The sequence below is a fragment of the Sturnus vulgaris genome, chromosome 5 (genome assembly GCF_052056855.1).
Source record: "Sturnus vulgaris isolate bStuVul1 chromosome 5, bStuVul1.hap1, whole genome shotgun sequence".
Lineage (NCBI taxonomy): Eukaryota > Metazoa > Chordata > Aves > Passeriformes > Sturnidae > Sturnus > Sturnus vulgaris.
This window is the reverse complement of record NC_142247.1, coordinates 21,122,705-21,139,269: the sequence shown is the minus strand read 5'-3', so window position 1 is coordinate 21,139,269 and position 16,565 is coordinate 21,122,705. Positions and strand designations below refer to the sequence as shown.

General features: G+C 34.5%; 1 protein-coding gene across 5 annotated transcripts in view; it reads right to left on the bottom strand.

Moving 5' to 3' along the window:
* The window catches only part of LRRIQ1 (leucine rich repeats and IQ motif containing 1), a 113,188-nt gene that overhangs the window by 41,041 nt on the left and 55,582 nt on the right, over positions 1-16,565 (bottom strand). For all 5 annotated transcript variants that reach the window (XM_088165018.1, XM_088165014.1, XM_088165017.1 and 2 more), the window contains one exon: positions 9,916-10,017. In XM_088165018.1, coding sequence (XP_088021144.1) covers positions 9,916-10,017 — 102 coding nt within the window. The remainder of the gene's footprint in view (positions 1-9,915; positions 10,018-16,565) is intronic.

The following is a 16,565-nucleotide window of genomic DNA, read 5'->3' as shown; positions in this document are numbered from 1 at the left end:
ATCATCACCCTCAAGGCATCCAGGTCTCAGAACAGACTCTTCTTCAGCATTCTGGCTAGAAAAGGAGGAAAACAGGAGAAAAGAATGCAATGATGTAGCAAAATGGTCACTAAACCCAAGACAACTTATTTTCAATGGTATTTTAAATGTCTTAATTCTACTCACCTTCTCCTGGATTCCAAACAGATTCTTCAAATTTCACCTGACTGGTCCTGGGTCACTACACCTTACAGTGCTCTAGGTGCTCATCAATACTGTCTTGTGTACTAATTATACAATGAGAGAAAGGAATTTGCCCCTAATAGTTCTATAATGAAAAAACATACCGTTTGTGATGTCATAAAAATATACAACACTCTCATAGGAGAAATAAAATTTGGAAGCAAGAAATTAGTATGAGGCATGGATAACACACATGCTTAGTAATTTAGTGAAAGAGTACTAACTATCTGTATAAAGGTATAAAACCCAAAAATTCCAAGCAGCCATAAATGTGAAAGAAACTTCTAAAATTTATTCCAAGAAAGATTTTATGAACATTTGCATTTGCAATAAATGAAAGACGTTTGAAAGAGAATTACAAATACATTGCACACAACTCACATAGTATGATGACAGCCTATGCAGTGTTTTAGCATATGTAGACCAGACTACAAGTAGAGTCTGACAAAACCTAAGAAGGCAGACCTGGCTAAGAGTCAGGAGTCACGCTTATTAAATTGAACTCTCAGGGGTATCATGCAATCAGAGGTCACAATCGAGGCAACAGAAGCAATGTCACGATATCAGAGAAAGGGCCAATTCAGACCTGCTCCCCGACAGGCAGTGAGGTCACGGCTTGCGGCAAATAACTGTATTAAAAGGGAATATTCTCTGCACACTTTTAGAACTGTCATCTGAACAAACAAAGCCAGGTCATTGGTAGGTTAAATCAGAACTTTCAGGCTTACTGGCACATAGCTTCCTTTCTTTTTACATTTACTGCTAATTTTTCAATTACAAAATATGTATCAGGTACTTAAGCAAATACTCAGTAAATTTAACCTGAAAATACACAATAAAGTTTAAATTCCTCTTTTTTAAAAGTCACATTCTATCTTTCACAAGAGATATCACTGGTCTCTTCATAAAGTGAAAACTGCTGAGCTTGCTTCTTATCAGAAAACAAAAAGCATGCATGTGTTCTAGAGAAATGTCTTTCCACTCTCAGGGTCTTAGTAAGCCTGATACTCAATGTGCATTTAGAAACCATTAAAAAAGAGTTATTCATAATGTACAGTGAAAGTGAAGTTCTTTTGTCTGGGTACTTGGATTTCTTTATCTCATAGTCTGGGTTGAGTTATCTACAATATTCTATAAATGTGCTAATTTATGAAGTTACAACTATGTTGGATTGGGAAACTGACAATAAATCTGCAAAGAGAGAACAATTCCAGAATGTCATGTGAACAAAATAGTATTCAAAAAATACTATCTTGAAATTCAGCCTTTCTTACCAATATGAGAAAAAAACACATAACTGCAAAATTCAGTATTTCTATCTTTTTATACTCACATGCCAGATAAAATATCTGCAGTGCATACATCAAACTAGCACAAACCTACAAATTTCCAGAAATTGCTAACATGTTTTGATAAGAATTGAATTGCAAACTTATGAAGTAGGCAAATTTACATTACAGAAATAACACACCATAAAAGTTACATAGTTATCATTGCATGATTGGACATTTTCATTAAAATACTTGAGTTACTTGCAATTCCTTGTAAAATTATGTAGCTCCACCACACATTCAATTCTGGATTACATGAAATAAGCTATAGAACTTTGCAGTAAGAATTAGCATTGAACAGCATAAAATTTTAGATTCCTCTATTTCAATTTTAGAGTGTTGTTTTGATATTTTGCTTGAAAAATGTATCTCAACATCATCATTATTAGTTATAAAAACAGAAAGATAATTAAATCTGTGTTTAATATTAAACTTGTGAAAATGGCGTCTTTGGAATGCTGTAGATCTCTGACCTCACTGATGATAGTAATTCTCCATAACACTATCGTTTCCATTACAGAATATTAAAAAAATTTCTACTTAATAAACAAGATTTTCAAATTAATTAAAAGCTCTGGTGTGAAGGCCTTCTTTTACTTCACCTGTGAAAGTGCTTAGAATAATATAGTTATTAAAATCTATAGCTACAGGAAACATTCCTTTAATTGTGATTTAAAATGTGCCATAGATTCCAATTGAAGCAAGATTTGTACCTATAAAATATTTCTAAGACTATATTATATTCCTTATTCATATCATCATACCAAATGCAAATTCTTTTGCAAGAGGAACATTTGTGCAATGTAACATTCGTGACACTTTTACAGACACAGTCTATGGCCTATGTTTAAAAATCATTTGCATAGTAATATGATTTTAGTGCTTGAAGCACACATTTTGGAAAGCACTTTGAATGTATATGAATATACACTTTTAATGACCTCTTCATTAGCAATTGTTTTTTGAAGTGTAAAAAATGTATTGGGTACTGTTCAGTGAAAGCAAAGAAACAAACTACCCCAATATTGCCCACGGTCCCCAGGCATCCAAACAAGACAGCAACAAAATCAACAATTACTTTTAACAGGACATGCTAAATACAAGTTTTGTAACACTTTATTTTAAAGGAAATTAACCAAACCTATTCTCCCTTACCCCCTCCAACCAAATCCATTTGGATTTAACTTGTTGCTAAAATTATCTGTCTTTTGCACTCTAAGACCTGGGTCGTGACCTTACTTAGGGACAGGAAATAGTTATCAGGTCACTGAATGGTCAAATGAAAAAGGATTTGAAATGCTTCGGTACTCAGGGATCTATTGATCTAAAATGATTGCCTTATGCAGTATTAAAAGCTGTGGATCTGAATGTGGAATCAACTTGTTTACATTTACACTGGCTGAGATGCAGATATCACACTAAAAAGATTTGGGACATAAGACATCAAGAAAAGGAGAAAAAAATGCAAAATTGAAGGCAACGAAAAAAAAACTATCTGAACTATTATATAATCTTATTCAACAATGAGAGAAAGTAGTTTTCAACCTCTAATGACATTCTAGGTGAAATCTCTCTCCTACTGAAGTCATCACTGGGTAGTTATTAGTGAAAGAATAGTAAGATTTTTTTTTCTTGTGTGCAGTTCCTTTTAGGTTGATAAAAAACAGTAAATTACAATCACACAGAATCACAATATGTTATGAAAGCACAGGTAACTACCTACACGTATAAAATCCTGGTTTTGGAAGTTTATTGGAACAAACAAACACACTCTCTTGCTTAGAGACCACATTCATATCTGATGCGCTAATAAAATCCTTATGCCACCACAAATTACAACAGTCTGCAAAATAGCAGAGTCAGGAACAAAGAGAAAGTACACAGGCAGGTGAAATATGCGGTCAGAAACCTTGAATATATGAATACAGGAACCCTGACAACTAGAACCACAATAAGAATTCATAATATTAGTTGGTATGTATCTATGGCAAGTACCTCCTTTCCAGGAACTTCAGGCAAATAGAGGGTTTTTTTGTTTTGTTTTTTTGTTTTGTTTTGTTTTGTTTTGTTTTTTGGTATTTGAATGTGAAAAACAAGAATATTAATAAAAATTTCATATGTCTAGATAATTTATAAATACTCAGACAGTGAAGTGCACTGCATAAATGCACATAAATTATGTTTTGCATATTTATTTTAAAACATAATTTCAGGATTGCTTCATTCCGTGAACACTGAAAAAATCCTACACTATCATTGACAGACAGGAGGCAAGAAAATTAGGCACAGATTTTATTTTTCAGTTTTATTTTATAATAAGAAACTGGACCAGTAGAACTATGTAACCGAAGCTTGAGTGCGTGCACTGTAAGGCCCCTGCAGTCCTTTACAAGTTTTCAGCGTACCGCTGTTGTGAACTGGGTTTGCACTCTGCCAGCAGAGCAGCTCTGACCCATGGAGAGCACTCCTTCAGATCAACACTGCCTCAGGCTTTGCTGCTTTCTCCAAGAAGTCTTACATTTCAGGCATCAAGTTGAATTTCTTCTGGAGATGATTAACCCAAACCCATGACAGATTTTTTCCAAGATATCCAACTCCTTATGTTTATTTTATCCTGGCTCTTTTTGGATGTACTGGACACAAGTAACCTACTCATTTTACATGTTGAAGGGCTGGTGGAGAGCCATTAATTCCTTAAAATGAGAAAATATTTCAATGCAAGAGTTCTGTTGTGTGAGCTCAAACTAAATAATAAGAAACAAAGCCATAGAATTATGATTTTAAAAGATAGACCCCCTTCTGCACTGCAAGTTTCTGTAACACATTTTCATTACATTTCAGGGGAGATCTTACATTCTCAGAAAATGCATTATTTTGTCATTTTTGTCAGTGTTGTATGGATTATAAACTGCTGTCCTTATGTGGCATACAAATTTAGAGCCTGGGAGATATGCAATAGTTACACTTTACTGTAAACACGGCAATTCAGCTCGTAGAATTGCAGCAAGGCCAGATTTCAAATGTGTTTATTAGTCCTTTTGGACAACAGATGACAGAGACAAAAGACAACTTACTTTAGAAATGGATGTTTACAAACACTGTGATTCCTGGGACCTGATGTCATTTATATTTCTCCATTAAAACTAGCTAATTTCTAAAAGATAAAAAACAACTAACATAAACTATCACTTATAGTTCAATGCCTTTTTAAATGCTCTTAAATGTAACAAATTACACAACATTTAAAGCCCATATAAAGATGAATATTAGCATTCCAGCCTGAGTACCTTCTCTTAATTGTCATGTAGATGTGATTTGTCAAGCATCAGTGATTTGAATCAATATAAATTCTATTAAATATCACATATAGTTTTTTTAAAAATTATTCCTATTTTATAATACAGAAAATCTAAGAAACTATGTTGATCAAGTGCAGCAATATTTTAATGAACTCATAGAATTAACTAATAGCTAACTTAAATTCCAACTTTCCAAAATCTCCCTTTTGCACTTTCAATTATCATTAGTAAAAATAATCTATAAGGATGTTTTGCAATAACTTTCGCTTGAAACTATAAGGAGTTTCATAGTTAGGAACTATTAGAAGGCTGGAAAACAGATGACTAAGTGGATTCCTTGATATTTATCTTCCAATAGTATGATAAAATCACAAGCTCACTTTATTTCTTATTCTTGAAAAATTATGTTATTTCTACTGACAATTTCAACAGAAATAAATAAATATTGGCGTAATTAAAAGTCACCTGAGAAAGCATAATCTATTAATTATCAAATTTGTATTGCTGAAATCAGTCTTAACACTATACCCATTACATTTTCCTTAGCCACCATGAGCATAAAATGACAGGAAAGACAGTACTGCCAATTAGAACTACAGGTTCCCAAACTACAGCAAACACATCTCGTCGGCACAGCCCAGTGCACTTTTAATATAGTTAAATTCCCAGGCACAAATCATTGTTCACATTTTTTAGGTGAAGTCACATTGCACTGTTTTCACTTTGAAGTGTATGGTATAGATGTGTCACTGATGGATATGGATATGATTAAAAATAAATATACTATATATGCCAATAAATCACCTAACCTTCAAAATTAAATACAGCACAGTTTAGGAAATTCTGTGAAATAAAGTGAATAATATCCAAATAATACTTAGATCGTTTGAATGGATTTTCAGCTGATCTACTGCATTCTTCCAACTTGCTCTACAGATTGGAATTCAGCTTCCCATTCCACTGAAAAAAATTATTTGGATAACCTACCAAAACCCAGTTGAAGAAACTGGATTAAAGAGGACCCAAAAAGACACACATTGTTTGCAAAGCTTGCAGCAAAATAATGTGCTTGGCCTTAGGGCTCATTCTTTAGTTTTCAGCTGCTGTACTGGGACTAAGTATTCACACTGTTGGCTACAAAAGTATCCTCCCTCTATGTAAATGAAATTACAGATCCTGCAATTATGGACCCACAGATGGCATAGATGCTCTGTTCCACGTTCAGCCAGGACAAATTAGAACTTCCCAAGAGGAGTCAAGGATAGATTTTTCCTTCAGTTCCTGATGTACTTTACCCAAAACAGTCAAGACTATTTTACATTAAATTAACAACTGAAATAGCCTCCAGACAGAAAGAGGACAAGCAGTCATAAAGCATTCTAAAAAATATGCTTTGATGCGAAATAGGAAATTATGACAATTATCTGTGTGCCTGTACAAAGTTTCCAGAATTTTGAGATCTTTGAAATGTCACCATCTTCAAAACACAAAAACATCTCCAAGAATATTCATTGAACCACAATATTCATTAAAGAAGGCATATTTTGTTTGTCAGCTACCTGACACTAAATGAAACTCAACAACCATGATGGAAGCATAACCTTATCTCACCAAAGAAAGCAGTGTACTATACACAGTCCCAGGAAACATCTAGCAAATTATCAGGAGTACATCAAGTCAGGCTTTCATCTGTCTTCAGGATTTTGATCAGGGCATAATTTGTTATGAGAAACAGTAAATACATATTTATACTTGCATATTTTATGGCTTACTTTACAACCTACTCAAGTTAATGTCACAATAAAGATTCAAGCATATTTTTATTTAACTAATAGTTTTAATGTATCTATAATACAATGACCGCATGCATTAAATTAATTTTAAAGAAACTGAAACAGCGTCTGACAGAAAGTGTTAGGACAAAATGCATGTTGATACTAGTAATTACACCAGAGAGTAATTGTTCATAATATACTTTCCTTTCAAAATACACAAATAAAAAGTCATAAGTGCTACATTTATTGAATTACTATACCTACTTATACTCATGGTATATGCATATATATTTGTGTGAGTATAGACATTATGCACTGTATGTAAATGTATTGACACATATAGATACATATAAAGTAATGCATTGAATTACATTTTCATGGTTTGTGCCTTCAGATGCTGCTTGTATTTTAAATGGTAAGCTTTTCTCTGTGAGAACAATAGTTCCTCATGTTGTTGGCATGGTGTGTGTATTACAAAGGGATTTATTTCTGACTAGCTTCTGTTTGCTGCTGTATTTCAAATGTGAGATAATGGTCCCTGGTCAGGATTTGCCTAACATCAGCAAGTAAAGCATGATGACTCATAAAAATTTAATAAAAAATTATTAATAACTTTTGAATATTTATGAATAAATAACTAAAAGTTTGAAAATTTATTTTCCTACAACATGTATGTTAGCTTAGAGATGTGTGCATTATCCTATAGGATTAAAGTAATGCACAATATTTCAAAATTTGTTATCAGCATATTGCATATCAGCTTATCAAAACTTTTGTAGCAGGAAAATAAGAAGGCAAAATATGACAGAACAATAATCTCGGGAAAACAAAAGCATCAGATATTAGACTCATTTATTTTCACTATTTTTATATCTCTTATGCTTTTATTCTTTTTTGTCTTTGTACTCTTATACACAAAACCACAATGAAGACAAAAGATATTCATCATACATTTTAACTAGATTTCTTCTTAAATATTCATTACCATGATATATTCCAGTTTGAAAATCTAAAACTGTTCTAATTGTTTCACTTCCTAGGGCATCCCCTTTCAAAAGTAGTGATTCTGTTATTTAACAGATAACACGTGTGTACTTGCTGTTTTGCTGTTGACATTGATTTCTCCCCTCCATTTCCCAATTTAAAGAAATAAAGAAGGAATATATAGAATGTGCTTTTTTTTTTTTAATTTAGTTGTTTATGAAGAAGAAGGTTTGGAGTTCAACTTTTCTACCCAAGGACTCAACTATGAGTCTGTGAAAGTAAAAGGACTTGAATGGAGGAAGTTTATTTCCACAATGCAAAGGACAGGTCTGGGTTCTATCGACTTAAAATACAATGACCACAAGATTTATGGATGCAGAGTGAAAACATTCCACCTTCTTGTTACAGAAAGAACTCCAATGACAGAACAGAGCCAAAGAGATCTATTGCAGGCAAAAGAGGAAAAAACACTTAAAAGGTAAGAGGGGAAATGGGAAACAAGAGAAGACATCTCTGATAACACAACTCTGTGAAGTTATTATGCAGGTGCGAAGTGTTACTAATTCTAATTTAGAAATTCTTATGATGGTCTGCTGGTACCTCATATACATATAAACAAATGCTCTGTGTTGCACCCTGTTTCTAATTCACAACCCAGAATTTTCTGGACATAAAGTCTGAAGTAGCAAAGTCTCTGGTAGAAGGACAAATTTATATTCTGGTCAAGCAGAAAAGTATTGCTTGTCTTCTTGAAGGCTCAGCAGACTGCATGTGAGCAGCCACGAGTGGTGAAAAACAGTTTCTGTTTATTAGCCTGCTAGAGGAGTAAAATGGTCCTTGAAATGAAAGATAATTAAGAGCGCCACCACTACGCTTGTCTTTTGATATCCAATCTGCCTTGGTACCTTGCCTCCATAAATTCAAAAAGTAACCCCAGTAATATTTAGGATGTGTACATCGGCTTTTCAAATCAAAGGGAAATATTTTCAGCCAGGAGCAAATAAACTGATGGCAGGAAAGCTAGGCTAAACCTACATTGACTTTAGGGTACTGAACTTGTAATCAGGCTTATCTCTGACATGGTGTTTTGAACATTCCTACTATTTTTTCTCCTCTTGGACATTCACTTTTTCCCAGGCAGCCTGCATGTCCTGTTTCCTCAGCATATGATGCATTCTGACCTATATAAGCATAATCCACAGAAACATACATGAGATACTGTGAATTCTCAGTCAGGTGCAGTTCACACAGACTTTCCATAGCTGAGCTAAATTCATGCTTTGATCCAAGGCAAATAATAGTGAAAAAAATATTTCCTCTTCAGAATTCACTAAGAATTGCTTCCAATCAAATCTGAGCATGGACACAGGAATGTGAGGCAAATCTAGGCTTCCATACAGTTAATTGACTGAATTGCAATTAACATACACTCAGATTTATTTCACACCTGTTTCAGACATATTCTAATTTTTATCCTCATACAGTGAATACTAATATAGTATAATTTATAATTTTACTTTGTGAAACTGGGAATAGATCAAATAGCGTACTATTATGTCTTTGGAAAAGATAAAAAGTTAGAGGTGAGAACTTTCTGAGTACACTATTAGGTAGCAAAAAGAATCAAAACAATATAAAAACAATGTCTCTGGAGATGACTGTCTTCTTACAACAAGAGTATTTTAAATAGACTTGGCCTTATTTTAATTGTATGGAAACCAAGGAGTATTTTAACATGAATTTCAACAGTAAAAGAGCTACATCAGTATTTAAATATTTGTGAAATATTTACGAAAAAGAATTTCATACTTACATGCTGAATGTTCTTTCCTTGCCTTCTGTCAAATGGTGGATTTCTAGGGAATATTTGTGGAAGTACTTTCCAAAAGACATGTTAAGGATTTTTAAGAGTTGATGTCTAGCTTCGGAAAAGGTGGCAATTAAATGAAGAATTTTAAGTGATATTTCATTTATGAAGTTTTATTCTAGTAGTTTGCATTTTATATCTCTTTGACATGCTGTGACATTTTTCATGATGAAGATTTAATAATAACATAATAAATAAATAAGTTATGCTCCATCTCCCTATGAATTAAGCTCTAGGACCACGTCCTGCTCTCCACAATGAATTGAAATTGAAATGTTTCATTGCTGCACTGCTTGAGATACCCAGGAACAGATAAAGTCCTTAAACTTATGCCTTTTTCTATTTGTGCATATTGTTTTATATATTGAGTAGGCCTGTTTAAAAGACATTGCAAAATATATATGCTTATATGCATAAAATGAAATCCTTGTTCATACCTTCAAAGTAACCAGCACTTATAGGCTGTGTCTTCCCTGGTGGTTTCACAGAGAGATGTTTATTTTCATTGTTTTTGAACAACGCCAGGCGCACAGCTGGGTCTAGATGACAAGAATAAGTTAAAATCAAAGGTCAGACCTGGCTCATTCATTCCTTCAAGCAGTTTTTCACCTTTTAGCCACTTAATAAATGAAAATACCTTTAAAAGTAGGTTTTATATTCACAAAGGATTACACTTTCTAAAACAAAGCCATATAAATACACATGCAACTGAGAATAAAAGCAATTGTTTTGCAATTTTAACACTGTTGATCTTTCAGCTCACTCATCTCCAAATTAAAAATAAACTCTGAAGCATGTATTTGCAGAAAATATTTTTTAAGAATCTGGATCTTAAGCTTGAATTTAAAGCAGAAATATTAATAGTATACATATCAAGCAGTGTTTCTAAAAGCTTTGGGTCAGAATCATTCAGCAACCTAAATCAAGACATTTACACCTAAAAAATGTTAACAGGAGACAGCTTATGTTTTAGGCTACACTTGTAGATAATAAGCTAGTCTTCCTGCATCTTCCATCCTAACTGAAATTAAAAAATACCCCAGAAGTCTACATGCTGAAGTATAAAATCTTGATTAGCTTTTTAACTGTTACCTTTAAAAGTTTGCAAGTAAAGATGAGCAGATAATTGTATATAAATCTATGTAAGAAATGTTCCTAGACCGGTTAAAAAAAAAAAAAAAAGCAGCAAATTAACAAAAGCTAAACTGATGCAAAAACCACACAGGTCAGGAGACATGATTTTCACATGTTATTTACAATGTGAAGGAAGATTTTTTTTTGCTCGACACAGGAGGAAAGTAAGAGTTTAAGGCAATGTGAAAATTCTGGGCACAATGCAGAATAAACCAGCGATAATACTAAAAAGCTCAATAGAGACTGAAAAGAATACAGAAACAAAAGCAGACAGAAAATTATGAGCAAAGGATAGAGAGTTTTGTAGGTATGCCATGGAGCAAGGTAACGAGTCACAGAATGCCAATGAAAAGATAAAAGAAATATGTTTGACAGCTAAAAGAACACAGTATCCCAAATAGATATATCCACTCTCAGGACTATATGAGAAACAACGAGGCAGAAGAAGCTTGTCTACAAAGGTGACTAAAAACTGTCCAAAAAGGGTAGAAATTAGTAATAAGGAGAAAAAAAGCATTGGAGCTTATCAAGAAATTAGAAATGGCAAGGGAAAGATCTAAATTTTCTCAAATAATGTGTGTGTAGCAAAAATGAATATGTGAGACACTGCCAGAACAGACAGAGCAAGAAAACAGGCTATGGTAAGACTCAAAGAGCATTCAGACAGAACACATTGAAATAACTAGTTATGTCTGGTGCTTCCTTTTGAGTCCATTACGTGATCTCATTAGTGTTTATTGAGAGAGTTTATAAAACCATGATAATACTGCAGCAAAACAGCTTTTTTGTTTGTTGGTTTTCTTATTTCTGAATGACCGGAATGTCCTGTTGAGGTAGTGGGCAACTTCTTATGAATTTTAACAACAATTTGAAAATTTGGTTTTGACTAGCCCTCTACAGCTGTAATAGACACTTCAATTACAAACTAATGGAACATAAAGGGATCCTAAGAGCTCAGCTTTTTCCCAGAGAATGGGAAGATCAATTACAAGCCTGGAGAAGATCTCTAATGGGATGTGGCACTCTAAGAGATAATACAGAGTTCTTGGTCAGCCCATACTGCAGCAGCATGTCGTTAACAAAATGTTCTTAATGGTACTAACCTCTCCCAAAGCAGCAAATTTGACTAATGAAGAAATCATGGCAAGTGGGGAGGGAGTAAATTAGGCCATGCCTTCTTTACAAGGCAGAATCAATCATATCTTACAATTTGCTATCTCAAATCGAGAGCCTCTCTCATGAGGTCGTAGGATGATTAGAGCTTTCAGATTAACCCAGAGGATGTAATATTTGAAGTAATTTTAACTCACTTTTACTAGCTAAATTCAATGAAACATCCAAGAAGCAAAATAAATAATGATTAGCTCCATTAGTTTCAAACGTAGATTATTAGAATGATTCTGATAATGAAATAATTTTATTCACAAACTGTATTGCCAGGTTTATAGATTCTTTCACTCTGTATAAATGGATAAAGACTTCCAACTAAAAAAAAAATGTATCAGACTAGTGCTCATTAGAGTAGGAAATGTTTGGGACAGAGAATCACAGTAAGGCTTATGATTAAAATACCTTGAAATTGTATTACATTATACCTTAAAAGTTCTCATTGAAATTTTAGATAATAGAAGTTATAAAATATATTTTAAGTATGAATTATTATTGTCTGCTGTATATATAGTTCTAAGATACATGGCTATACAAGTCCTGCACACAGATAAATATGTACAAATATTTTTTTTTATAATTGTAATTTTTCCAACTTTTAGCATACAGTGTTGACAAAAAGACTTCTAACTTCTTCCAGCTTTATTTAGTTACAAAAAACAGTGTCTTTCTTCAATAGAAGAGCAAAGACAAAATCAAATAAAACCTCTTAAGACAAAATGTAACTGAAAATTTCTGAAGTAATTTTGATTTATTTAAAATAATTTCTAGAATAATATATTTTTTCCTATGTGGCTCTATTGACATTGTTCCAAAATGTTTTAAAAAGATCATCTTTCCTTAATCCAACCTCCCATACAATTCGATGAAAACACCAAGTCCAAAGTTAAACTATATTCAAGATTTTTGGTGAAGTCACTCAGAGTTATTACTCACAAGTTATATTTATGGAACATTTATTTGTGCACAAAGATATCAGCAGCAAAGTCTTCCATGAACTGGGAAGAAGGGCAAATAATGGAAATTGTTCTTCTAAGAGATTTCCATCAGAAGATTTATCTTTGAATCTTTGCAAAATTACTTAAAGAATCTACATGCATTTAAAACAGTTCCAGACTCCTTGAATTTGTACCTACCTGGATCACCTCGACCATTGCCTACAGCTCTTCTATTATTAAAAATGAGTCCTTTTCTTTATCTAGTCCCAAATGTAAGCAATATTACATAGATTACTTCATAATACTAGTGCTTTTCAGTCTCTGAGTGAGCTAGGGAAATGAACTGCATGTATGCTTTGATGACAAGCAATCAAATGTTTTAGATTTCATACAGAGAACTGTGAAAGAGTCCAATAATTCAAAATCATAGAAATATCTTCCTGGAATCTGGCATACTCATTAATGAGTATCAGATGATAATCTGTGGTCTCAATCTAGAAGCCAGGGAGCTAATTTAATGTACATTTCTTGGCTGCCTCCAAATATAGAAGTTAAGTTGGACAAACAGAATATGTGTTATGGAAACAATATGGAAGGAGTAGTTACTGCCTGATCTGGCACCACATTCCTAAACTTCTCATTAATACGTGAAACCAAAAAAATTAAAATGTTTGCCATTCATTTTTATTGTGTAACACCTGTAATTAGGAAAATATAAACATAACATAACAACTTTAAAGAGATGATAAGACAAAGTTGTACATGCTTATCTATAATATCATTTGGAAGACCAGATTTTTTTCCATAGTGGCACAACAATTAGAACTCCAACTCATCCATGGCTAGAGTTCCCAGAAGATACTTCTATGCAGAATTGACAATCACAAGAAATAGCTTATTTTCTGTTACTAAGAAAATATAGATCAATGGTCATTCATGTAATGTGTAATACCAAATAATAATACGTCCCACATTGTTATTCTGACAGTTAATATGGATTATCTGTTTTGGGTGGTGCATTTGAGGAAGGTGGGTTGAGTTTTTTACTGGTTTTTATTTCATTTTTTAACTAGTATTGCATCGCTGTCTAAAATTCTAAACTTGAACTACAAATATTTGCTGATCTCTATGAAATATCTTTATCATTGTATTCTGGTTTTAGTGATCAAAGTCCACTTCAGCTGCTTTTTACCTTTTAAAATTTTTTTTCCTATCTATGTGGCATCAAGTATTACCATAGAATCATAGAACCATCGAGGTTGGAAAAGACCTCCAAAATCATTATGTACAACGTTTGACCAACCACCATGTCAACTAAAGCATAGCACTAAGTGCCATATCCAGTAATTTTCTGAGCACTTCCAGGAATGATGACTCCACCATCTCCCTAGGCAGCGTTTTCCAATGCTTAACTACACTTTCAGCGAAAAAAATTCTTCCTGATGTCCAACCTCAACTTCCCCTGGCACTGCTTGAGGCCATTTCCTCCTGTTCTGATGCTAGTTGCCTGGGAGAAGAGACCAATGCTCATCTGGCTACAGCCTCCTTTCAGGGAGTTGTATAGAGCAGTAAGTTCTCCCCTAAGGTTCTTTTTCTCCAGACTAAACAACCCCAGCTCCTTCAGCCACTCCTCGTAGGACTTGTGCTCCAGACCCTTCCCCAGCCTTCTGGCCATTCTCTGGGCATTCTCCAGCACCTCAATGTCTTCCTTGCAGCCAGGGGCCCAGAACCAGACACAGGATTTGAGGTGTGGCCTCACCAGTGTCAAGTACAGGGGGACAATCCCTGCCCTGGTCCTGCTGGCCACACTATTGCTGATCCAGGCCAGGATGCCTTTGGCCTTGTGGCCACCTGGGCACACGCTGGCTCATGTTCAGCCACTGCCACCAGCATCCCCAGATCTTTTCCCTTTGGGCTGCTCTCCAGCCACTGCTCCTAAACCTGCTGTGCTGCCTGGAGTTGTTATGATCCTGCCCTCCAGCAGATGAACTTAGTGTCATCTACAAATTTACTGAGGGTGCCTTCAATTCTTCCCCCCCGCCCCCACCCCCGATCATCGATTACGAGATTGAACAGGTCCAGTCCCAATACTGAGCTCTGGGGAGCCCCACCACCAACCACTTGCCAACTGGATGGAGCAGCAAGCACTACTGCTCTGTGGGCCTGGCCATCCAGCCTGTTTTTAATCCAGCAAAGAGTACCTGTCCAAGCCAGCTTCTCCAGGAGAATGCTGTAGAAGGAAGTATCAAAGGCTTTACTGAAGCCCAGGTAAAAAACATCCACAACCTTTCCCTGATTCAGCAGGTGAGTCACCTGTTCATAAAATGAGATCAGATTGGTCAAAGCAGAACCTACTTTTTCTAAACTCATGTTGGCTGAGCCTGATCCACTGACAAAAGAACTTTTTTCTGGGGAGGAAAAGGTTAAACAAGAAGTAATACACCAGTGTAGGAGAAACAAGCTTTCAGCCATCTTAAAAGAAAAAGAATTTAACTGAGAGGCTAATATAAAATCCACAGGATGAGGGAAATTCCAAGTTAAGCAAGAAATTTGGTACTATTGTGCCAAGACATCTTTATGAACCTAAGACTTAGGCATCACAGACGCTTAAGCACAGTGAGGTGCAATAATGTCTGCTGTATTTAGATTTTGAATCAAAATTTCTACAGAATATTATGCACCCAGGTTAACAGGAATATTTCTGACGTTATGCCAGTTTTACTTGGCTGCAAATTTTCTGGTTTCTTGCCCACACTTTATTATCTTACAGTACAGTAAAAATAGTTGAAGCAAACACAGCATACATTTTGTATCATTAAAATACAGGCCACAACTTTCTTAAACTACATAAAAAAGCAGAATAACAGAAGTGGATTATAAATAAAGAGAGTGGATTATTAATACATAATAGAAGTGGATTAGGGCATACAGGCCTTAAGGCCATTAGTTGCTGGGACTGCTCTGCTGCAATATAAGCCTTGCCTGAATCACTCCCTACTATAAGGCTATGCTACTTTAAGCTCTCTCTCCCTTGCAATACAAACAACAGTATTCAGTGCACTTGCTAGTATTTTCCATATTTTTTCTTTACTGAGAAGATATGTGGGCAGACATATGAGGTAAGATACTTCTCAGTTACTTCTACATATCTTGAGTTTAACTTCGTACTTCAGCAAGTCACTCTAGCTTTTGTGTCTAGGCAATGGAGAACTGTAAGTGCTTTTACAGTGAGACTCAAGTAGCCTGTTTTTGTATTATGCTTTAAGAGGAAATTTCTTTCCATGAAGCAATGAAGATGACTAACTCAGATGTGGACTTCCATAACTATCAAATGGATACCATCATTCTTGCACTAGTAGAAGACAAATGTTTTATATAGAAAAATAAAAGGAATAAATTTCCACACCTGAGTATATTAAAGATCAAAGCTGTTCAGGACTGTCCAGTCCAGGTTCCAACCCAGCAGACATCTTAACAATATTAAAGATCAACTGTATATCTCTCCGAATGCAAACTGGTTTAACAATTTGTATTTGTGAATCTCAGGTCTAAGGCAAAGGACTTTGACAGCATATGGAACCAGAAAACATAATCTGACAGCTAGTTTGTTCCAGGAAGATCCATCTATACCTTATCATTAGCTGCAAGTAATGAGATCCTTACACAGAAGGATCAATAGCATATAAAAGATGTTTGGGATTATACTGCAATCTCAACATAAAAGCTATATGGTTTAATGTGAAGAGCTTATAATTTATTTGTATCTACATTCTTTAGAGTTGCTACTTTGCATTTTCTCAAAGCTTAAAAATTTTGCTTCTAAGTCAGATGTGTAAGTAAATATAACA